This window comes from Myodes glareolus, chromosome 17, assembly GCF_982192425.1.
Source record: "Myodes glareolus chromosome 17, mMyoGla1.1, whole genome shotgun sequence".
NCBI classification, from domain to species: Eukaryota; Metazoa; Chordata; class Mammalia; order Rodentia; family Cricetidae; genus Myodes; species Myodes glareolus.
In genome coordinates, this window is record NC_142042.1 from 67,127,456 (window position 1) to 67,151,727 (window position 24,272).

The following is a 24,272-nucleotide window of genomic DNA, read 5'->3' on the forward strand; positions in this document are numbered from 1 at the left end:
GTTTGGTGTGGAGGGGCAGCTTGGTTTTGTTTTTTGGAACAGGGTGTCTCTCAGTACCCCAGGCTAACATGGAACTCACATTGTAGCCCAGGCCAGTGCTGATCTCACAGCAGTACTCCTGTGGCCTTGTCTGTCCTGGAACTCGCTCTCTAGACCAGGCTGGCCTCAGACTCAGAGATCCGCCTGTCTTTGCTTCCCAAGTTAAAGGTGTGTGCCACTATGGCCCAGCTTAATGAATACTTTGTAAAGACCAAGAGAATTAAGTAGAAGAGGTAACACGTTAGATAGAGCTATGTTCCAGCCTGTGAGTGGTGAAGGGTTTGTCCATAGGCTTGAACCCACACTCTGAGCTGCAGCTTTGCCCCATAGCAGCTGCCTCCACCCTAACCCTAAGTGGTGCTGATGCTGCTCTGCAGTAAAGGGATTCTCAGCTGGAAAGTCTGGGTTGCAGTTTAAAGGGAAGTCTCTTAGCAGCACAGTGGCACAAATCTGCTGATCTGGTACTTGGGAGGTAGAGGTCATCTTTGGCTACATATCAAGTTTGAGGCTAGCCAGAACTATATGAGACTCTGCCTCAAAATAAGAAAGGAAACAAGGAAATAAAATCAAGGGTCTTTATTACAGTTTTCCCTAACAATTTTGATATATATTTTAAATTTATCAAAAGTTAATGAGTGCATTATTTCTCAGATGTCTTTGACCATAGTCCTTTGATTCATTTTATAGGACTAGTTAGTATTTGCCAAATATCTCGGGAAGTGATGCTTTAGGACTGTGGTTTCCATGTGTAGCAAAAGAGCCCTGGAGCCCTGCAGGTGAAAGGGAAGCAGGAGCTGGTGGAGCGTACCTTTAATTCCAGCATTTAAGTGGTCTGGGCACAAGGATCTCTGTGAGTTCCAGACCAGTCTGGTCCATGTCATGAGTTCAAAACAGCTAAGGTTCCATAGTAAGGATCCATCTCAAAAAGAAGGGGGAGGACAGGCCAGTAGAAACCACATCAGTCTTGTCACCTCTGTACCCTGCATTAGCAAGCACATGGAAGTACTTCATGTGTTTCTTGAGTGACTGAATTAAGGAATTAATTGGTTTCTTTATTAAAAAGTAAATGGTAACTAAAACGGTATGTGATTACAAATTACAGTGTGGCAGCTCACAACCACCCATGATTGAGACGTGAGAACCAGGGATGCATGCAGTGCCCTTGCAAACGTGCAGCCGAAACACCTATAGACATAAGATGAAAATACATCTTTTATTTTAAAAAAAAATATGTGTTTTGCATGTATGTCTGGTACACATGGAGTCTAGAAAGGGGCACTCAATCCCATGGCACCGGAATTACAGACTGTTGTAAGCTGCTGTGGAGTGCTGAGCATCAAGCCTGAGAGCATTACAGCTGCAGCAAGTGCTCTTAGCTGCTGAGCCAGCTCTCCAGGCTGGCTTGTGTGTGTGTTCATGGTATTTACTGATATTGGTACAACTCTCTTGTTACTGTTATTGCTTTAATAATTTGTGTTGTAACAGGGATAAAGTAATAATTACCAAGAGATTTCATTTAGTTATTCAGTCAGTGCTATGTAGTGGTGGTTACATTGAAGTATAGGAATCTCTGCCTGTGGAAGAATTTGCTTTCAATAAATTCAGCTACCCAAGGTCAACAATAGGGCTATTGAGATGACTCAGCAGGTAAGAGAACACTTGTTGCTCTTACAGAGGACCTGGTTCAGCTTCCAGCACTACCATGTAGCTCACAACCATCTATAACTTCAGTTCCAGGAGATCCAGTGCCCTCTTCTGATCTCTGTTAGCATCAGGTACAAATATAGTACATATGCATACATGCAGTAAGCATTTGTAGACATAAAAAAGAAAATAAATCTTAAAAAAAATTCCAAGTCCACCATGGTCCAAAATTATAGCAATGAGCAGTTTGCAAATTTGAATGCCATTCTGATGAACTTGATGAGCTCTTGGGTTGTAGCGCCCCATCTTTCCTGGACCTGTTGAACTCTTGGGTTGTGGTGCCCCATCTTTTCTGGAGCTGATGAGCTCTTGGGTTTAGTGCCCCATTTTTCTTGGACCTGTTGAACTCTTGGGTTTAGCACCCCATCTTTCCTGGACCTGAACCTTTGTTTCCCAGCATGTTCACTCTACCATGCTGCTAGCAAGTAACCGTTTAGGTATCAGATGAACAGTGGCTGCACTAGAGACTGTCAAGTCGCTCTTCATTTATTAAAGATCGAAGATTAAGAGTAATGATGCTGGAGCCTGGTATGGCATGATGGTGATGCTGGAGCCTGGTATGGCATGATGGTGATGCTGGAGTCTGGTGTGATGGTGCATATGCTTTTAATCCCAGCACTGGGGAGGGGTCAGAGGAGATGATGTGAACTCTGTGATTTTGAGGAAAACCAGAGCTACAAAGAAAAAAAATTAAATTTAATTTAAAAAGAGAGAGAGTAATAATGCTGGGAGTTCAGATTTGCCAAAGAGGTGGTAGAAAGTGCTTCATCTAAATAAAGATGAAGGTACACTAAGATATTTTGAAGGAGATCTGTCTGAATGCTTGCTCAGAGGCAAGAGGACCATGAATTAGACACCATCCTAAACTGTAGCGTGACACCCCATCTGGAAAGGGGGGAAACTACATTTATGTAACTTATTTATTATAATTCTATTTAAATAAGGCATTTAGTAAAATGCCTTCATTTATTCATTGAACTTTATTGTAGGGATATGTATACTAAAAAAAAAAAACCAAACGTGTATTTTTGGTGTGGTGTCTTCCATGACACTGGGTATCAGGTCTGTTTGCTCGGGCTTGCTTCAGAGTCAGAGAAGCCCTTCACCTAGAGCTACAAGCATGAGGCACTATATCTGCTTCTGCTGGGGTCATAAGGAAATACTATATTTTAAATTTCTTTTTGCCAACAAAAGAGTATAATTTTCTAATTAAATATTTTCAGCATCCAAAAGGATAAATTTAGGAGATGATATAAAAATAAAAAAAACTCAAGGTATAAATCGAGCAGTAGTGTGCATGCTTTAACTTCAGCACTTGGGAGGCAGAGGCCAGCCTGGTCTATAAGAGCTAGTTCCAGGACAGGCTCCAAATCTACAAAGAAACCCTGTCTCAACCCCCCCCCCCCCACCAACAAAAAAGGTATAAAATAATGTTGTGTGGTCTGTATGTGAATGAACCCCACAGGCTCATGTATTTGAACCCTGCACTCGGTGGTGTTTGGGAAAGGCATGGAGTGTGACTGGAGGAAGTGGACTGGTGAAGGATGGGCCCTGAGTGTAGGCGCAGCAAGGCCAGGCTTCCTGTCTCTGCCACTATGCCTTCTCTGTCTATTGCATGTCTCCCCACTTCTACCTCCCATATGCCTCTGGAGCTGTAAACCAAATTAACCTGTCTCCTCAGATGCTCTACCAGGGCACTTTATTACACCAACAGACAGTAAGACCCTGTGAGTGTGATGGCTCTCACTGGAGACAGTTTGGGGACCTGTACAAGTTCAAGATCAGCCTGATCTACGTAGTGAGTTTCATGTCAGCCGGGCTGTACAGTAAGACCCTGTCTCAAAACAAAACAAAAAGACTAATAGTATAATAAAATATATATTTACATATCCATTATCCGGTATTTTTTAATTAATTTATTTATTTATTATGTATACAATATTCTGTCTGTGTGTATGTCTGCAGGCCAGAAGAGGGCACCAGACCTCATTACAGATGGTTGTGAGCCACCAGGTGGTTGCTGGGAATTGAACTCAGGACCTTTGGAAGCACAGGCAATGCTCTTAACCTCTGAGCCCTCTCTCCAGCCTCCATATTTGGATTTAACAATTGGTGTGGGGCTTTTTATTTTTCTTAAGATGGGTTTATAATTGGCATCTTATTATTGAGGTTTTGATTTCATTCTCATGACTTGTAGTGAGATTAAACTTATTACCCATAGTGTTTCCTGAGTGAAATGCTTATTCTTGTATTTTGCCTAGTCTGTTGATTCGTGGATGATTTTCATATATCTAGATAGTATCAGATTTTTATATTGCAAATATCTTTTCATAGTGGCTTACTTTTTTCTCTGTCTCTCTCTCTCTTTCTTTCTTTTTTTCTTTTTTTTAGAGAGAGAGAGCAAAGACAATGCTGACAGGAATAACACGGCTTTTCTGCAGAGTCCAGAAGGTGAGTCCCAACAGACTGCTCACAGGCCTCATTTTCAGGTAAATCCTTAGAGTTGTTGACTTGAAGGTAGGTGTGCCTGGAATCCAGTAATGGAGAGGTAAGGCAAGAGGATTGGGAGTTCAAGGCCAGCCTAGCCTGCCTAGTGAGTCTCTGCCTAAACAACAGACAAAATGGTGTGCTTGAGATAACATGTGATAGGGTAATTATCATTCTAAAAAATTGTGTAAACGTGAACTGTTTAAAAGTAAAGCAAGTTGGCTTTTTGACATTGCACTTTTGATAATAGAATAAAATCATATATTAAAAAGGCTGTCTCGGGAGACTGGGCAGATAGTTTAGTTAGTAAAGTGGTAATGGCAGGCAAGAGTGAGGACCTGCGTGGAGCACTCAAGTGAAAGCTGGGGGAGGGGTGTAACCTCAGAACTGGCCGAATGGACATGGGTCGACCCTTGAAGTGCATGGACGGGCAGGCTGGCTGGCCTAGCTAAATTGGTGAGTTCCAGATCCATTCAAAGACCCTGCCTCAAAAATAGATAGATGAATAAAATAATGAGGTAGAGAGCAATCAAGGAAAACAGTTGAAATCAGCCCCTCGCCTCCACACGTGCATGCACATGACAAGTTCATACATGTCATACATTCCTGCGTTTGTACTAGAAATGTAGCTCGGTAGAAGACTTGACTCACATTCCCAGAAGTCCTGGGTTTGAGTTCCAGTATCGCACGAACTGAACATGGCAGTGCGGTAGAAATCAGCAATCCAAACTTTGGAGGTAGAGGTCATTTACATGAGACCCTGCCAGCCCTCCTCATCCTACCCTCCAAAAGAGATAGGGACTGAGATGACTCATGAGTTAGAGCTCACACTGAACAAACGCAAGGACACGAGTTCGGATCCCCAGCATCTATGGAGCAAACACTTAGAACTCCAGGTCTGAGGGGAATCTAGCATTTTTTTCTTTCCTCCACACAGCCCCCTCCCACACACACATGTTCATACACTGAAGCAGACACACATTAAAACACAAAAAATATGTCCTGACGTCCTAAATTGGACATGGTGTCACAGGCCTATAGAAGCGCTTGGGAGACTAAGAAGGATCAAGGCTGACCTGTGCTGCGTAGAGAAACCCTGCCTCAAAGGGGAAGACGTTATCTTACTGGTTTGTTTTATTCCTTTAATTAGTTACCAAATATTTGTTGTGGGTGTTTGTTAGTTTATATAAATGTAGGCATTAAATGCTGTCGGTCTACAGAAGTGCGTGTGACAAGGATAGGGAGGAAGATTGCAGTGTCTCCACGTCTCTTTCTACATCTGTCTCGACACAGGGTTTCTTTGTGTAACAATCCTGGCTGTCCTGGAACTAGCCCTTGTGAACCAGGCTGGCCTCAAATTCACAGAGATCCACCTACTTCTGTCTCCAAAAGTGCTGGATTAAAGCGTGCACTACCACTGCCTGGCTTATATTTGTTTTTTTAAGCACGATCTCACTGTGTTGCCTCAGCTGTCCTAGAACTCATAAGAATCCGCTTGCCTTTGCCTCCCAAATGCTGGGACTAAAGGTATGCGCACGCGTGCGCACACACATATACACACACACACACACTGCTTTATTTCTTTTGATCTTTATGACAATATAATATTCTTGTTTTAAAGTTGCAGAAATTATGAATTAGAATGGATAAATAACCTATTAAGAAGACAGGCCAAGAAGCTGTAAAGCCTGTGTAGATGCTAGCTGGTGGATTTTAGAGCCGATGGCCTGTCGCAAGCTTTCTTGTTGAACTATTTTTGGACCACCAGCCTGCAATAATACCTGGAGACTTATTAATTATGAAAGCTTGACCTTCCTTAGGCTTTTTCTCAGCTAGCTCTTATAACTTAATTTACCCATATTTTTAAGTCTACGTTCTGGCACATGGCTTGATTACCTCTTCTTAGTAAAACACAGCATATGTTCTGTATCAAAATCGTACACCTAGATTCCTCCTCTCAGTTTCTCCTTCTGTCTCTGCCTGGAAGTCCTGCCTGTTCTCTTGCCTAGCTATTGGCCATTTAGCTGTTATTAAAGCAATCAGAAGGCTCCTTAGGCAGAAACACACTTTAAAGTGTAAACAAACATTCTAGTGCACATATGACATGTTTTCCATGTTCCTCAGTAGCATACAGTTCAGTAGTCATGAACACATGACTGCACTGGCCGTCTGGTTCTTGGGCAGCACTTGTGAGTATCGCTCAGCCTTGGTTAGTTGAGAACCAGAAACCCTCAGGATGAGACCTAAAATAAGAGTTGGTTACAACAGAGGAACACTCCTTATACAGCTTTGGGATTGGAAGAGATGATTGTTTTCTTTCTGTTTTTTTTTTTCCCCCAGCTCCTACCTTGGGATTTATAAAAAGTCTCTGTCCATTTTAGAGAATCAAAACAAAAAAATTACAAAAGAAAGCACATTTGGGGCAAGAAAGTTGGCTTGGTAGGTAAGAGGTCTTGCTGCTCTTGCAGAGGACCTGTAACTTCAGTTCCAGAGGATCAGGTGCCCTCTTCTGGCTTTCTTGAGCATGAGGCACACATACACGTTCACGTAACACAGATGCAGGCAAAATGCACATGAAAGAAAAAAATGAGAACCAGGTATGGTGATGCATACATTTCATCTCAGTGGGCAGAGAGCTGAAACAGCAAACCTCCGGGTTTAAGGTCGGTTTACATGGTTTCCATAGTGAGTTCCACGTCAGCTAGAGTTATGTAGTAAGAACCTGTCTCAAAAAGGGGGTATAATAGGAGAGTTGGCTCAGTGGTAAAAAGCACTGACTGAAGATGTTTGTTTGATCCCCAGCACTGACTTGGTGACTCCAACCATCTGTAACTCCAGTTCCAGGTGACCCCTTTGCACTTTGTCCTCTGAGGGCATCATTGGACACATGTGATGCACAGGTGTGCATGCGGCAATGCATTCATACACATAAATATAAAATATATATTTTTAATGTATATGTTTTTGGTTTGGCTCAGGGTAACCTAGTTTGACTCCCTGATAGTTGGGGAACTGTATGATGTCCATTCTGGAACTAAGCAGAAGGAATTGTACGTAGGCTTGTTTTCCCAGAAATGAGGCTTTAAAAAAAATTTTTTTTTGTTTTTTTTTTGTTTGTTTGTTTTTGATTTTTGTTTTGTTTTGTTTTGTTTTCTTGGTTTTTCAAAACAGGGTTTCTCTGTAGCTTTGGAGCCTGTCCTGGAACTAGCTCTTGTAGACCAGGCTGGCCTCGGACTCACAGAGATCCACCTTCCTCTGCCTCCTGAGTGCACCACCACTGCAAGCTCAAAAAACTCTTTAAGACATAAGGAATCCATTTTGTTAGCTTCTTATTTACTGAAGAAGAAAACTACCTGAGAAGTCATCAGAGTACTGTAGAAATAGCGCGGGCTGGAGTATTTTAGTTACTGTTATTTATGTGTCTACTTGTTTGTCTGCATGTGTATCTGTGCACCTGTGCATTCCTGGTGCCTGTAGAGGCCAGAGAGCGTGCGGATCATCTGGGACTGGAGTTACAGGTTGCGTGAGCTACCATGTGAGTGCGGGAATAAACCAGGGTCTTCTGGAAGAGCTGCTGGTGCTTTCAACCACCAAGCCATGTCCCCAGCTCCCTAGCCTACTTGTTGTTTGATTTTGGTTTTGGTTTTGTTTTCAAGACAAAGTTTCTTTGTCCTGGCTGTCTTGAAACTCACATTAGTCTACCTGCTCTGTTTCCCAAAGACTTGCATCACCACTGCCTGGCAGTTTTCTACATTTTTAAAAATGTATTTATTATTGCTATATATGATGTATTTAGAGGGTTATACCTGTGGAAATGAAGACAATGAGTTCTTCCACTTTTATGTGGACTCTGGGAATCTGTGCCAGATGTGGTGTGCATGCCTGTAATCCCAGAGATGTGCCAGATGTGGTGTGCATGCCTGTAGTCCCAGAGATGTGCCAGATGTGGTGTATATACCTGTAATCCCAGAGATGTGCCAGATGTGGTGTGCATGCCTGTAATCCCTGCACTGAAATGCCGAGTCCAGAACACTGAAAGTTTGAGACACCAAGCTCTACTGAAGTACAATTAATAAAAACCCAGAGGTAGATATTGGGGTTCAGCCTGAAGGTCAGAAAGCAAAACAGCCAACCACTGACTCTTACCTCGACTTCATGATGATACTGCCTCTCAGAATCTCAGAATGAGACTAAGAGCTGTCTCCTCCCGTTTTATAATCCTCTCTGGTTCTGGGATTAAGGGTGTGTACCACTGCCGGGTTTCTATGGCAACTAGGGTTTCTATGGCAACTTGTGTGGCTACTTGGAGTAAAGGTATGTGTCATTGCTACCTGGTCTGTAATGGCTTGCCTGTGTGGCTGTTTTACTTTTCTGTTCTTCCAGCAAGCTTTATGTGTTAAAATACAAATGAAATGCCACTTCATTTGACAACCTGCGTCAGATCCCTGAGCCCCACAAAATGGGGGACAGAGGACCTCCCCAGGCTGTTCCATTCATGTACCTTGGCACATGCACATTCCTGTGCATAAGCACAAATAAATATCTTTTAAGAAACATTTTAAGTTTTGGCGCAGACATTTGGATTTATGTGAACTGAAGGCTAGCCTAGTCTGCAGTTCCAGGCCACCTAGGAATGAGACCCTGTCGAAAAAGTCAAAGAAAACTTTATTGAAAACAAAAGATGACAAAAAGAGTAGAGATCTCGAAATGAAGCTTGCTTGTGATCTTCGGTAGGATTTTTCAGACAGTGATTAAACACCTGCCCAAAACCAGTCTGGGGAGGAGAGGATTTACTTCAGCTCACAGCTCTCAGGCCACATCTGTCACTACACTCTGGAAGTTGCTGGGGACTTTGTAAGGCTGTCACTAAGCTCGGCTGGGGGACTCTTTTTCTTTAGGAGGCATCTCATACAGCCCAAGCTGGACTTGGACTCCTGGCCCTACTGAATGCTGGTTTATAGACATGTATCCCCCGTTCTGTTCATTTGAAATTTTTCCTTAGTATTTTCCTGTATTTATCTCCAAAGATCCCATCTGTTTCTCCTACCACCATTCTGTAAGTTCCCGAGTGTGGTTCACTTAGCCTTTTGCTTAGCTGGACACTTTACATAGTCCCTCAATTACATGTCACTGATGAAAGATTCTTAGTTTGTGGGTCATAGCTAGCAAGGCCATCGTTACAGGGCAGATGTGGCACACGCCTTTACTCGCAGCACTGAGGAGGCAGAGGCAGCCAGACCTCTGAGTTCAGTGCCAGATACATCCTGTGAGTGAGCAAGAACCATTCTAGGGGAGCTTAGGACCCTCCACACTGACGCACACCGCACTAACCCTCATGGTTGAGGGTTCATTTCTTATGCCACAGAAAGCTACAATATTAGAAATCATGCATCATGGTGGCAAGTGAATTAAACAAATTTCCTGAACTGAGCACATGGGTACACCTACCCTGTGTTCCTAGCTTCTCAGAATGCTGACATAGAGCAATCACTGAGCCCAAAATGGAAGGCCTGCCCAGGCAGTTAAGCAAGACCTCAACTCAAAATAATAAGTGTGGCTAGGAGAGCCGGTTCAGCAGTTAGTCTCAGTACTGGGGAAACTGAGACAGGAATGTGATAAACTAGGGGCCAGTGTGGTCTGTATAGTGAGACCCCATCTCCCAAAAACAAAAACCGAGTTATTTTAGCTTATCAGTAGCTGCCCTGTACTCCAGAACAGTGGGACAGAATTTCCTGTTTCCATGTAGTACAGAGCCCTAACCTAGCAATGTAAGTGCTGAGACAGACTAAAAGGATTAATACTGTGACTAGATTTACTGAATTATTAGGATCCATTTTATATAGAATAAAATATATTTAATGTCATGTTTAGAGACATAGCTTGACTCCTCAGAGTAACAATAACCATCTAAAAACCTGATGACTCCAGGACACTAAAAACTTTCCTTTTGTAGTTGGACCTGAGGTGTTTTTCACACATGAGTGCCCAAGCACCTCAGAGCAATCCAGTTCCAGCTGAGTGTCCCAGAAGTATTTCCCGCACCAGTGACAGTGACCCGGTAAGTTGTGTGTGGTGGGGCTTCAGAGATCATGTCTTGCGTTGCCAGGTACTCCCTTTCCTATCAGCAAACTGGTTTCCATGCGCTCAGGTGACACCGCTGGGCAAGTCACTCGAACACAGGTCTTCCCTTTACTCTGCAGTGCTGTGGAAACAGAAAGTACAAAGGTAGTCCGAATTCCTTCTAATGGGATTGGTTTGTTTGTTTGTTTGTTTGTTTAGTTGGTTTGGTTTGTTTTTCAAGATGGTTTCTCTACCTTCCTCTGCCTCCCAAGTACTGGGATTAAAGGTGTGCACTGGTCCTCTAATGTGATCTTAATAATGAATTCACCTAGTGCCATGTGTAATGGTTATTCTTTCTCTCCCTTTAAGAGACAAGTCACACCCACGAATCTTGCTGAATTAAGAATTGGCTAAATTATCTGGGCATAGTGGTGCATGCCTTTAATCTGCCTTTAATCCCAGCAGAGGCCAGGGGATTTCTGTGAGCTCAAGGCCAGCCTGGTCTACAGAGTAAGTTCCAGGACACCCAGGATGATGTAGAGAGAACCTGTCTCAAAACAAACAAAAAAAATTGCCTAAATCCAATTCCTTCTAAAATAATTTTGGTACTAATTATTTATCTTTTAGTTGGGGGGGGCAACTTTCCTTTAATGACCATTTGGTATATGTTTTAAACTTTGGTTTAAGAGTGTTCTTCAAAGTTGTTTTGGTTATATTGCAGTAGAATTTTCCCTGTGGTAAGCACAGCGGGATAACCTTTGAGTAGTGTGCTGAGGACCCAGGATTTGTCGTGCACTGGTGTCCGGAAGCTCACCAGAGCTGACATTTTCCTTTCCTGTTGTCTGTCAGCAGGGTGCTCCCTGTTGTGGTTCACAGCCTGAAGCCTGGGTCTTGTCCTCTATGCCAGTGTTGTACCATCTCTTAGAAGTGAAGGCAGTGCAGGCCATGCTTGCTTTAGTGTGAGGGGAGCCGTCAGCTTTTCTGTGTTTCTTCCAATCTGATTCTTCCCATCTTAATATGACGGTTGATATTTAAAAAGATATCCCTCTACCAAAACATAATTTCATCAGGGTATGTTTAGAATTTGTAGTTGATGTTCACTTGTTCTCAGAGATGCAAAATGAAATAGAATAAATTAACGAAGTCACTCTAAAGTGTCTTTCACTGCTATTTTTCAAGTCCTTTAGGGTTTCTATGGAAACAGCATCATGCAGATGATCTTACCACATAGCATGAAAGAATCCAGGTAGCAGAAATCATGTTGGTCCCCATCAATAATTACTGAATAGCTAACTTTTATTAGCCAAGCCACCAAATTTATATGATAATGTACACTGGATTTGGTGATAGCAGCACTTTAGTAGATGGGTTTGTTGTGGGAGTGGATTTGTGCCTCTGTCATACACATCGCAGAACAGCTTCCGGGAACGCTGTCCTTCCACCATGTGGGTACTGTTTCCAACTCAGGTTGTCAAGCTTGGCAGCAAATGTGTTTACTCCCTGAGCCATGTTGCTGTCTCAACAGCCCGTGTTTTTAGTGGAAATGCGAGTGGCACACTATGTAATTCCAGCAGTCAGGCAGCTACAGCAGGACGGATACCAGACGCTCAGGGCCAGCCTGGGCTTATTCTAAAAGAAATCCTTTCCCTACTCTGAGATGCTGCTCTTTGCCAATGTGTGGCCTAGCAGGAGTAGCTACTCTTTGTGGTGGTTAGCTTATTTTTAGGCTTGGTTTGATTTCAGTTTTTGTTTTGTTTTTGTTTTTTGGTTGTTGTGGGTTTTTGTTTGGTTTTTTGTTGGAATTTTTAGTTTGTATTGGTTTGTGGATTTTGTTTTTGTTTTGTGATTGTTTGGTTTTGTTTGTTTGGTTGGTTTTTTTGAGGTGTGGTCTTTATAGCCTAGATTGCCTGGAATTTAAGATAATTCTGTTCCAGCCTTCAAGTGCTAGGATGGCAGGCAGTATATCATGCCCAGCCTACCTCATTTTCAAAGCCAGTGTCACTCCATGACCTCCTGCCCCTGTTCGTTTGTGTTTCCAGGCTAAGCATGGGGAGCAGCATGAGGGCCAGTTCTATAGCATCCCCCTCCAGGATCTGAAGACAGTATTTCCTCATGGCCTGCCTCCTAGGTACATGATGCAGGTAGGTGCTCATACAGAGACCAGAACAGGGAAGCCTGAAGTACTACTGTTGTCGGGGAAAGGATTAAATGAGAGACCTAGAAGCTTAGACATTTCTGAAGGACAGAAATTCAGCTATGGACTTGTGAACACTACAGTGACTACTGTTGACCTTTTGTTAGAACTTAAATACATTGTAGGACCTGGTAAGTATTCTTTTATAAGCAGTACCCTTTTTCGTGAATTACTGAGCAAGATTCCTGGAATTGTGGCATTCAGATCATTATTTTAAGTGAATTTAATGTAGGTATTTTGGCACATAACTATAATCCCAGCACTTGAGAGTCATCAGTAGAAGACTTGCTTCAAGTTTGGGGTCAGTTTGGACTGTGTGTTGAGTAATAGGCCAGCCTGGACTACAGTAAGGGGTCCAAGTGCCAACCCTTGTTTGTGGTGGCACACACCTGCCAGCCTAGTGCTCCGCAAGTGAGAAGTTGAATGATCTTCAGGGTCCTCGTTGTCTGCACAAGAGATCTTGTGTTATGTTAAAAAAGCAAGAGAAAAATGGAAAAAAATGTATGTGTGTGGTAAGTGCAGGGTACTGCTTATAAAAGAATATTTACCAGGTTCTACAATGTATTTAAGTTCTAACAAAAGGTAAACATTAGTCACTGTAGTGTTCACAAGTCCATAGCTGAATTTCTGTTCTTCAGAAATGTCTAAGTTTCAAAATTTTTAGTTCATTATTAGCAGACACCATTGCTCTGGGTTGTAGTGCCATGGTGGACATATGGAATCGTGGCAGAAGAACATGGCAGACACAGATTGCCCACCTCTTGGAAGTGAGCTGACCTCAGTGCACATGCTTCCCTGGTTAGGCCCCATCTTGCAGCGATGCCTTCAGATTTTGAATCTGTCTTTGGCCCACAAGAGCTAGCACTTTTCAAAGCCCTAGCTCTGACTGTTGACTGGGAGCTGCCTTCAGATACATGAGGCTTTGGGAAGCAGATCACACCCAAGCTATAGCTTGTGTACTTCTTTTCCATGATCCCATTTATACGAAGGCCTCCTCCTGCTGGTCTTTATTTTTTGTCTGTCATGTTGCCTGATAATACATTTCTGCTCCATTTGTCTTTATTTCATTTGCATGGTACAGTTTGGGCTTGTTGGGTCCTACACCATAAGTTTGGTTTGTTTGGAGAAGGAGAGGTCTTTTTATAAAAAACAATAGCACTGGATTTAAGGGTCTAAGTTAGTAGTGTAGAGCGCTTGCATTAATTTGCCTGGTGTGCATAAAGCTCTGGATTTCACCCCATCCTCACAACATTAAGTACATGTAAAGAAGCATCGGGCTGGAGAGATGGCTTAGCGGTTAAGAGCAGTGGCTACTCTTCCAGAGATCGAGTTCAATTCCCAGGATCCACATGGTGGCTCACAACTATCTGTAATGAGATCTGGTGCTTCTTCTGTCATTCATGCAAATAGAACATTCATATACATAAAATACATAAATAAATTTTTTAAAATAATCATCAAAAGCTACCTATTTATGTTACTTGATATGAAACAATGTACCTCAGATTTTAGCTAAAATACATGGACTGATTTCAAATTCGGTGCCAACCCAGCCTGTCATAACTACATTCAGATGAGCAGAGGTGTGTGGTGTCAGTCTCAGTGTGCACACGGTTAAGAATGACTAGAAGTTCACGCCCATCTCCTTCCTTCTCCTTTTTGCCTAGGTGAAGACTTTCGGTGAAGCTTGTCTGATGGTTAGGAAGCCAGCTCTAGAGCTTCTGGGTTACCTGAAAAATACCAAGTTCACTCACCCTGCTGTGCGGTATCTTCTCTGTATCCTTTCCGATATGCCTGGGTCCTCTTACGTTCTCCCCTCCTTTGGGAGAAGGAGATGCTGGGTTTGGGACAAGGTCTTGCTGTGTATCAGTGGCTGGCCTGGCGTGAAGCGCTGTGGGTGGGGAATGCTCACGACGATGTTTTCTTTGACACACACTTTAGATGGGGAGAAGGGAACAGGAAAAACTCTCAGTCTTTGCCATGCTGTTCATTTCTGTGCAAAACATGACTGGCTGGTTCTGCATATCCCGGATGGTATGAGCTTCCTGTGTATCTTCTCTGTGACTCCCTAAGAGATCATGGCCATGCTATAGTGCCCACAATAACTCTGAATTCTTGAGCTGAAACAAACCCCTTCTGCCTGCCTCCCTTTCACAAGGGCCAGCTACAGCCACTTACCACTTTTTGTCCTGTAAGTTACTATTTTGAGTATCTGCAGAGCCTGCGCAGTCCTCCACACTTTGAATCGGAGTTCTTCATTGTGGATCTGAACCCTCGCACCACCATCTGCTGTCAATTGTCCAGTGTTGGTGAACCCACACTTTCTAATCTGCCTTTAAAAATTGGCGGAAATCTTGCCAGGCATAGGCACATCCTAATTCCCGCACTTGGGGGCAGAGCGGCGGGTGGGTCTCTGGGAGCTCGAGGCCAGCCTGACCTGGCCTATAAAGTGAGTAGGACAGCTAGGACTGTTAAGAGAAACCCTGTCTCAAAAAAAAAAAAAAAAGAAAAAGGCAGTATTCTGGGTGGTAGTGGTGGTACATGCCTTTAATCTCAGCAGTTGGAATGCAGAGGTGGACTGATCTCTGTGAGTTTAAGACCAGCTTGGTCTACATGCTGAGTTCCAAGACTGCCTGCTAGGGCTATGCAAAGGAAGCTGTGTGGGTGCTGCGAACTGAACCTGGGTTCCAAGCAAGGGCAGCCAGTGCTTCTAAGCATTGTGCCGTCTGTCCATCCCATGCATGACTCTTCAAATTAGAGAAAAACTTATTAAAATAAGATATGGACATATTTTCTTCTGTGCGATGGTACTGGGGACTGATCCTTTATGTTCTTGATATTTGAACACTGCATTATAATCAGTATATAAGATACTGAGTGGACTGTAATGTTGACTCACTACCAATTTTTATTTACTTATTTTTAATTTAATTTTTTTCTTTTTAAATAAGTCTGCAAAGTCTGTCATCACGTGAGGCAGGACCAAGGTCCTCTCCCCTGTATCTAAGCGAGGCAGAGAGGTTTCCAAAGAGCCAGAGGACACACTGGGGACGAACCCTTTCCCCCTGCTGTGGTCCGGAGTTGGTGAGCTCCCAGTAGCTCAGGTCAGTTGTCTCTATATGTTTCCCCATCATGGGCTTGGCCCCTTTGCTCATATTATCGCTCCTCCCTATGACTGGACTCAAGGAGACTCAGCTGTGGATCTTTCCATCTGTTTCCATCAGTTACTGGATGAAGATTCTGTGATGACAGTTAGGGTGGTCATCAGTCTGACTACAGGGGAGGGGCATTTTAGATCCCCTCTCCGCTATTTTAGACTCTTAGCTGGCCCCATCCTAGTGGATTCTTGGAATTTTCCCTAGTGCCTGGTTTCTCGCTAACCCTACAATAGCTCCCTCAATCAAAACATCTCTTTCCTTGCCCTCTTTCTCTGCCCTTTACCCCACTCAATGTTCCTAATCGCTCATGTTCTCCTCCCTGCCCCTAACTACTTTCCCCCCACACTGCCAGTTTACTAAAGAGATCTTGTCTGCTTGCCCTTCCCAGGGGATCCATGTCTACCTCTCTTAGGGTCCTCCTTGTTTCCTGGCTTCTGGGGTTGTGGACTGCAGGGCTGGTTGTCCTTTACCTTGTGTCTAATATCCACTTACGCTGTGTTTGTCTTTCTTTGTCTGGGTTACCTCACTTCTATGCATTTTTTTAAGCTCATCTTTGGGTGAAGAACTGCCGGGAGCTTCTGCAGTCCACCTACAACAGACAGCGCTTCGATCAGCCCCTAGAGGCGTCCACCTGGCTGAAGAACTTCAAAACTACCAATAAGCACTTCCTGAGCCAGGTGACTGTCTGCTAGGAACTGAGTGCAGGATGATGACCTTTGTCCAGATTCCATCTTTGCACCTTGAGTAGCTGGGTGCTATGGAGATTTGACATTGCAATTAGTAACAAATAAGCCATTTTGTATCCCCTTAATATTTTAGCTCACAGTGGACTCACAGCTTAAAGTTGGGCAGCTCTGAGTTGTTCATTGAGTAGTTAGGAAATAACAGTCTGCCTGATTCACTGGTTCTTGGAGAACCTTGAATCCTCCACAAGCACATGGCCAGCAATAAGGTTTTCCTTGAGATAAACCAAAAGCGTGAAAGTAAGATTTCATTCCAGTCTTATCTTACTTTATTTCATTTCCTTTGTAGTTTGGACTGGCTCTGGGCCTACTATGTACCCCAAGGTGACCTTGAACTTACAGTCCTTCTGCCTAGCCCCAGAATGCATAATCCCCAGCCCTCTGGCTTCTTAGCTTGAGCCCCAGCTGCAGCGAGAGTGCGCTGACAGATGAGCTCAGCGGGTGGCACGCTGGCCGCTGTGCCGCTCAACCTGACGTGGAAACCATGTACACATCACAAGTAAATAAAGGTATTTTAGGGAATGTGAATGCCAGCTAGATGTTGGTACCTCGGGCCTTTCATCACACACACACTTAGAGGCATAGGCAGCTTGGTCTGCAGGGCTAGTTCCAGGACAGCCAGGGTTACACAAGGAAACCCTGTTATGAAAACAACAACAACAAAGGAAATAAGGAAAATGAGAATGCCAAGACTTGGTATAGCTCAGTAGAGAGCACTTACCTAGTACGCTGGAAGCTTGGGATGTGATGAGCACCATAGGGTGTGCGGGGTGATGGCAGTGCCCTGTTTGGACCTTCTTAGCCACAAGGGCCAGGCGTGGTAGTTCACAACTTTATTCCCAGCACATAGAAATCTGAGACGGGGTAATTGTTTTTTTGTTTGTTTGTTTGTTTTCGAGACAGGGTTTCTCTGTGTAACAGCCTTAGCTGTCATGAAATGAACTCCTGTAGACCAGGCTGGTCTCGAACTCACAGAGATCCGCCTGTCTCTGCCTCCAGTGCTGGGATTAAAGGCGTGCAGCACCAGCACCTGGCAAGAGTAATTGCCCTATGGTGGAGGACAGCCTGAGCTAAAGTATGAGACCCAGTCTCAAACCCAACCCCTTAAGTAAAAAAATTAAGCTCCTGGAAGAGAGCCTGGAGGTCTGGTTTACACCTTGCGCCCCCTGGTGGTCCAGCTGAGCCCCATGGGCCGCCATCCTGACGGGAAAGGCTTCAGCTTGTTTCGTTTCTCTCTCTGCCTCCCTTTAGATAAAAGTTCAGGGGAAGTATATTTGGAACAAGAGGGAAAGCACTGAGAAGGGCAGTCCTCTGGGAGAAGTTGTTGAACAGGGCATAACACGCGTGAGGAATGCCACAGACGCCGTTGGGATCGTGCTGAAGGAGCTCAGGAGCCAGAGTTCCGAAGGACACTTCCGCCTCCTGGTAGCAGTGGATGGGGTCAATGCCCTCTGGGGAAGGACCACGCTGAAAAGAGAAGATAGGACCCTGGTAGGAATATTTGTTTGCTCTGATTCTGTCACACACAAGGCCTGCTGCGTTCTTAGGTGGGCCACCTAGGATGCTTTTTTGCCCTGGAGTTTAAATTACGTTTGGAGCTGGAACAACAGCTGTGTAGTTCCTCTTGCTGAGGACCCAGGTTGGTTCCTGGTCCCCAGATGGCAGTCCAGAACCATCCATAACTGTGGACCAAGCACTCATGCAGTAGACGTACATACAGTTAGGAAAAATATTCATAACATAAAAATAAACAAAGCTTACTGGGTGGTGGTGGCGCGCTCCTTTAATCCCAATACTCGGGAGGCAGAGGCAGGCGGATCTCTGTGAGTTGGAAGCCAGCCTGGTCTATAGAGCAAGTTCCAGGACAGGCTCCAGAGCTACTGAGAAACTCTGTCTCGATAAACCAAAAAAAAAAAAAAAAAAGAAAAGAAATAAAGAAACTAAGTCTTTAAAAACAACAACAACAAAGATAGTGGAAACAAGCCAGCAGGAGCTCTGGAGTGAGCACATGCTGCCAAGTACCTACACTATAAAAAAGAGGGAGGAAGACAGTGAATTAGCTTCAAAAAAGAAAAGAAGATGTGTCAGCTGAGCAGTGGTAGCTCACACTTTTAACCCCAGAGCAGGCTCCAGAGCTACACAAAGAAACTGTCTTGAAAACCCAAAAAAAAGAAAGTAGGAAAGATGTCTTAGTTGGCAACTTTTTTATTCTTTTTTGTTGTTATTGTTTGTTTTCTGAGTCAAGGTCTCTCTCTCTCTCTCTCTCTCTCTTTTCTCCGAGACAGGGTTTCTCTGTGGTTGTGGAGCCTGTCCTAGAACCAGCTTTGTAGGCCACACTGCCTCTGCCTCCAGAGTGCTGGGATTAGAGGTGTGTGCTGCCACCGCCCAGCTCAGTAGGCCTTCAGTTGCTGTGATGAAGCACCATGACCCAAAGCAACTTGTGGGTGAAAGGACAAACCCATATCACAGTTGTCCCTGAAGGAAGCAGAGGACGTGGAGGAGCGATACTTACTAGCTCTCTCCTCCTTGCTTGCTCAGTTTTCCCAGTACTTAAGGCGCCAGTCCTAGAACTCGCTCTATAGACTAGGCTGACCTCGAACTCAGAACAACTCACCTGCCTCTCCCTTCCTGAGTGCTGGGATTAAGGGTGTGAGTCACCACCACCCACTTCAGTTTGTTTTCTTTACAGCCCAGGGCCACCTGTCCACAGATGGCACCACCCACAGTGCTGCTCTCCCTCTCCCCTATCAATCAGTAACCAAGAAAATGTCCTACAGGCTGTGGCTGGGCCAGTCTGATGACAGAGTTGACAGAAGACTACCCAGCACATGATGTTCCGTGCTCCGTCGTGCGTTGTTGAAAAGAACAGGACAGCGGGAGCCCCAGGAGCTTTGCTTTCTTCCTTGGTTCTGCTATTTTCTATGTAGAGATCAGAAATATGAAGGGAGGAAGGTACACTTGGAACAGTCATCCTCTCTCTTCCTACCTGCCTCTTCCTCTCTTTTCTCCTCACCTCTCTTACTCCAGAGGATGAATATTCTCGTACTGTGATTACAGTAGTTAAAAACTTTTCGTTTAGCCAGGCAGTGGTGGCACACACCTTTAATCCCAACAGTAGGGAGGCAGAGACAGGCTCCAAAGCTACAGAGAAACCCTGTCTCCAAAAAACAAAACAAAACAAAACAAAAAAACCCAATAAAGTAATCTAACAAGAAATTAAAAACAAAGAAACAAAAATTTTTTAAAAAAAGGACATTGGAGGCAGGCACAGGAGGGACAGGCAGCCCAGGCACCCAGTGTCAGGTGAGAGGGACTGGAGCCTGGGGTTGCAGAGCTCAGTTTACTTCTGCCTCCCAAGAGTGGGATAAAAGGCAGTGTACCTTCATGCCTAGCACACACAAAGTTTTGTTTTGTTTTAATGGAAATAAAATAAACAGGAAGGAGAAAGACAGTAAAAAAGCTTAATCCGAGCACTCAGGAGGCAGAGGCAGGCGGTTCTCTGTGAGGCCAGCCTGGTCTACAAGAGCGAGTTCCAGGACAGGCTCCAAAGCTGCAGAGAAACCCTGTCTCCACCCCCCCCCAAAAAAAAAAAAACCTTAACCTTTTATCTAATTGTCCATTCAATTTTCTCAGGAAACAGCCAGAAAAGTAAAGTCCTAATCTCTTTGCTCTCTTGTTGGTAACATGTAGATTGCCCCGGAGGAGCTATCCCTTGTCCACAGCCTAAGGAAAATGGTGAAAAACGATTGGGTGAGTGCCCGAGATCCTCAAGACGCACAGAGGAAAGTGCGTTGCCATCTTTACTGTTCTTTTATTTTACTGTTCATAGTTGTATAGAGTGACCCTGTGGAAAGTTCCTTTGCTGACTAGTGTGTGTCTGTCTGTTTCTTTTTCTTTGTTTTTTAAGACATTAAAATTTTGCCAGGCAGTGGTGGTGCACGCCTTTAGTCCCTGCACTTGGGAGGCAGAGGCAGACGGATCTCAGACCAGGTTGGCCTCAAACTCACTATCAAGTGAGTTCCAGGACAGTTAGGACTGTTACACAGGAAAACCCTGTCTTGAAAAACAAACAAACAAATACTATAATTTGTATTTCATGCTGGGTCTCACTGTATAGTCCTGGCTGACCTGGAACACACAGAGCTCCGCCTCCTGGATGCTGAAAGTTAAGGCCTGAACCATGAAGCCCGCAGACAGCTAGATAGATCACTTTACAACTCACTCTGCCTCCACGTTCAATTCCTCTGCTTAACTCGGTTGCTTAAAGTGGTAGGCTTGTTGGCATTGCAGAAGAAATTGTAAGGCAAAAGTATACTGTGGTAACCTTAAGGTCTTTAGTGACTTATTATCAGAGCCAAATCAAGAAGCAATAACTGATTTGTTGCCAATTAATTATGCTAAACTGTGCTGTCATGACACTTGTGGGTAATATCTGCGGAGGACTGTGGGTGTCTGTCATTTCCATCTTTATAAAATTCAACTGTTTTTCTTTTTTTCAGCATGGAGGTGCAATTGTGTTGAGTTTGAGCCAAACCGGGTCTCTCTTTAAGTCCCGAGCAGCATATTTGCCACACGAGCTTCTGGGAAAGGTCACGTTTTTCTGTTTCCTTTAGAGTAACCATCTGTCTAGAGCAGGAATTCTCAACCTGTGGGTCCCTACCCTTTTGGGGTTGCATACCAGGTATTTCCATTATCATCCGTAACAGTAGGAAAATCACAGCTGTGAAGCAGCAACAGAAGTAACTTTATGGTTGGGGTCACCACAATTTAAGGAACTCTTAAAGGGTCATTGCATTGGGAAGGTTAAGCACTGCTCTAAAGACTGTCTCTTATGTTTTATTTTGGAGGTGGGCTCACATGCTATGGCACACGTGTGGAGGTCCGAGAACAGCTTGCAGGAATCCGTTCTCTTGTACGGTGCGGGTTCTGGGCGCTAACACTGGTCATCGAGCTAGCTGGCAAGGACCTTTATGTTTTGAGACATCTTACCAATCTTATGTCTCCTAATTTTTTAGATTTATTTATTTTACTTTATATGTCTGAATGCATGTATGTGTCTGTTGGATCCCTTGGAAAGGGGATGACAGATGGGCGTACCACCGTGTGGGTGCTGGACCTCAATCATGGCGGCTCTCCAGTACCACGTGGTCTCTGATGAGCATCTCTCCAGCCTCTATGTCTCTCTTTTATTTTATCTTGTTTGGAGACATTGATCCCTCTGTGTAGCCCTAGCTGTCCTGGAACTCCCTATTTAGGTCAGGCTGGCCTCAAACTTGCAGAGATCCTCCTCCCGCTTCTTTTTAAATATGTTTGTGGCTATATAAGAAGTCAGTAGCCAACATGTAGCCATCTTCTGTGAGGCAGGAAGGCCGAGTGGGCTGGGCGTAGAGCTGAACGGAAGAAAGGCCCTGTCCTCAGCACAGGTGGTCTCAGCTCATTTCCTGTTAGACTAACACTGCGCCTTTTATCCTTTTCCTCTCCAGGAAGGATTTGATGCCTTAGATCCTTTTCTTCCCATCCTCATTTCCAACTATAACCCAAAGGAGTTTGAAAGTTCTTTCCAGTATTATCTAGAGAATAATTGGCTTCAGCATGAGAAAGGTCAGTCGTGCTGCACTGCTCACTGCACAGTCTGCTGAGTCAGTGCGCAGGGCATTTTGGTATCACCATGACTGGGTACCCGAGGCTTAATTTGGACTCACAGCTTCCGAAGCGTCAGCCGTGACCACTTGGCTCCATGATCTTTCATGTGTAGGAGCAGGCAGGAAACCGAGAGGCAGAGAGAAAGGAAAGGCCTGGAGAAAGTGTGGCCCTCAAGGATACTCTGGCAAGAACCTGCTCCCTTCTGCTGAGCCACTAATCCTACAAGTTCTTAGAGCCCCCCAGAAATAGAGCCACCAGCTGTGGGCCCAAGCACTGAGTGCATGCTCCAATCAAACCGTACCACAGCCCTGGCTCTTGATCCTCAGCAGCGACCTGTATTTTGTATTTCCTTTTTTTTCCTTTTGACTTTTTCTATATAATAAGAGAATACTATTTGAAAGTGGCTGCATTTTAATTTACAAAAGAAAATTATATTTCTGCTTAAATTCTCACCTTGTCCAGAACAAATCATCAGTGCTAAAGAAGGAAACAATTTTCCGGCCAGCTCCTGGGTAGTTTCCACATGTCTAGGCTGCAGCCATTCACACTGGGGCGCACTCACTCCGTGGGCTCACATCAAAGACAGCAGTGCTGAGACACTCAGAAGAGGTGATACTATTTGAGATGTTATCACCAAACCAGATCTTTGCTATCTCTGTCCTTTTTCTTTTGTTTTTTAAGGCAGTGTCTCACTGTGTGTCTGTGTTTGTCTCACACTTGGGCTACTGTCTGCGCCTCCTGAGCTGAAGTCTCAGCACATATCCACACCTGGGTTTAAAAGCTCTTAACTCTTTTTAAGTTTTTTTTTAAATATTCTTTTATTTATTATGTATACAATATTCTGTCTGTGTGTATGTCTGCAGGCCAGAAGAGGGCACCAGACCTCATTACAAATGGTTGTGAGCCACCATGTTTGTTGCTGGGAATTGAACTCAGGACGTTTGGAAGAGCAGGCAATGCTCTTAACCACTGAGCCATTTCTCCAGCCCCATTTTAAGTTTTTTAAGACAGAGTTTTTCTATAGCTTTGGAGCCTGTCCTGGAACTGGCAGTTATAGACCAGGCTGGCCTCAAACACCAGAGATCCGCCTGCCTCTGCCTCCTAAGTGCTGGGATTAAAGGCGTGCGCCGCCCCCGTCCAGCTCAGAAGCTCTGGACTCTTAATGGCAGATCTGATAACTTGCATTGAAGGCACTCTAGTTATTTGTGTGTCTGCTTCACATCGTGTAGATAAGTAAACTGCTTTATCCCTGAATAATAGGGAGCCAGTAATGACTGCTGTGGTCCCAGTTCACACTGGCAACATGAGACTGAGTCACTGCCTAGCATGTGCCAAGCCCTGGATTTGATCTCTAGCCCCACCAAAAGCAAAGTTTAAGCTAATAGAATAAGAGTGCAGCATTGTGGTGAGCTGGAGGTGGAGGGGCAAGAGCTCGGGGTTGGTAGGGGGTGATGAGCTGAACAGGAAGCCCTGGCTACAGTTGGGAGTAGGAAAAAGCTGTCATTTGTGTGTGTTTGACTGTTTCAGCTCCAACGGAAGAAGGGAGAAAGGAGCTGAAATTCCTGAGTAATTGCAACCCCGGCCAGCTGGAGCGGCTCTGCGCTGCCTTGTAAGCACCAGTGCCTGACACAAGCGGAGCGGCCTGACCTGCAGTGACGACAGCCGCATTAAAGGCAGATGTGCTCTCTAAGTGACCTGCAGTGACCTGCAGTGACGACAGCCGCATTAAAGGCAGATGTGCTCTCTAAGTGACCTGCAGTGACCTGCAGTGACGACAGCCGCATTAAAGGCAGATGTGCTCTCTCTAAGTGCTGTGTGAGAGTTGTGACAAGGAAAACGCACACACTGAGCAAATTGAATTTCTCTGCAGTTGTGTTTGTCGGCCTCAGCAGAAACTCGGTTCTCCAGAATTGCTCATTGTCCGTCTTCTGAATATACATTAGTTCAGGAGACCATGGTTCTCTGCCTTCTGAACATACATTAGTTCAGGAGACCATGGTTCACGGCCTGTTCCACTGTTCCAGGAACTTCTCACTCCCTGTTCTTCCTACCTTCTTGATTCTGTAGAATGTCACTGAAGCCCTAGCAGCGTTCTGACGGTTTGGTGTGGTTTGCCCCCTTCCCACAAGTTGCTGAGAGAATTGAGCACCTGCTACTGCATACATGCTATATGAGTTAAACCAACACAGACAGAATTATATTTACGTACACATCTTCAAAGAACTACAGAAAGAAATGACTCAG

The 24,272-nt window shown here is 44.5% G+C and overlaps 1 protein-coding gene across 7 annotated transcripts in view; it reads left to right on the forward strand.

The window, feature by feature from the left end:
- Dap3 (death associated protein 3) overlaps nt 1-23,836 on the forward strand; it is a 29,638-nt gene extending 5,802 nt beyond the window's left edge. For 3 of the 7 annotated variants that reach the window (XM_085678141.2, XM_085678140.2, XM_085678142.2), the window contains exons 2-12: nt 4,135-4,194; nt 10,184-10,288; nt 12,330-12,431; nt 14,152-14,260; nt 14,426-14,518; nt 16,189-16,319; nt 17,637-17,876; nt 20,076-20,135; nt 20,885-20,974; nt 21,869-21,986; nt 23,556-23,836. In XM_085678141.2, the coding sequence (XP_085534267.2) occupies nt 4,153-4,194; nt 10,184-10,288; nt 12,330-12,431; nt 14,152-14,260; nt 14,426-14,518; nt 16,189-16,319; nt 17,637-17,876; nt 20,076-20,135; nt 20,885-20,974; nt 21,869-21,986; nt 23,556-23,641 (1,176 nt within the window). In that variant the 5' untranslated portion in view covers nt 4,135-4,152 and the 3' untranslated portion in view covers nt 23,642-23,836. Of the gene's footprint in view, nt 1-4,134; nt 4,195-10,183; nt 10,289-12,329; nt 12,432-14,151; nt 14,261-14,425; nt 14,519-16,188; nt 16,320-17,636; nt 17,877-20,075; nt 20,136-20,884; nt 20,975-21,868; nt 21,987-23,555 lie in introns of those variants that run through there. The other 4 variants (XR_015735212.1, XR_015735211.1, XM_085678145.2 and 1 more) reach the window with 4 other exon arrangements.
- Nucleotides 23,837-24,272: the final 436 nt, after the last annotated feature.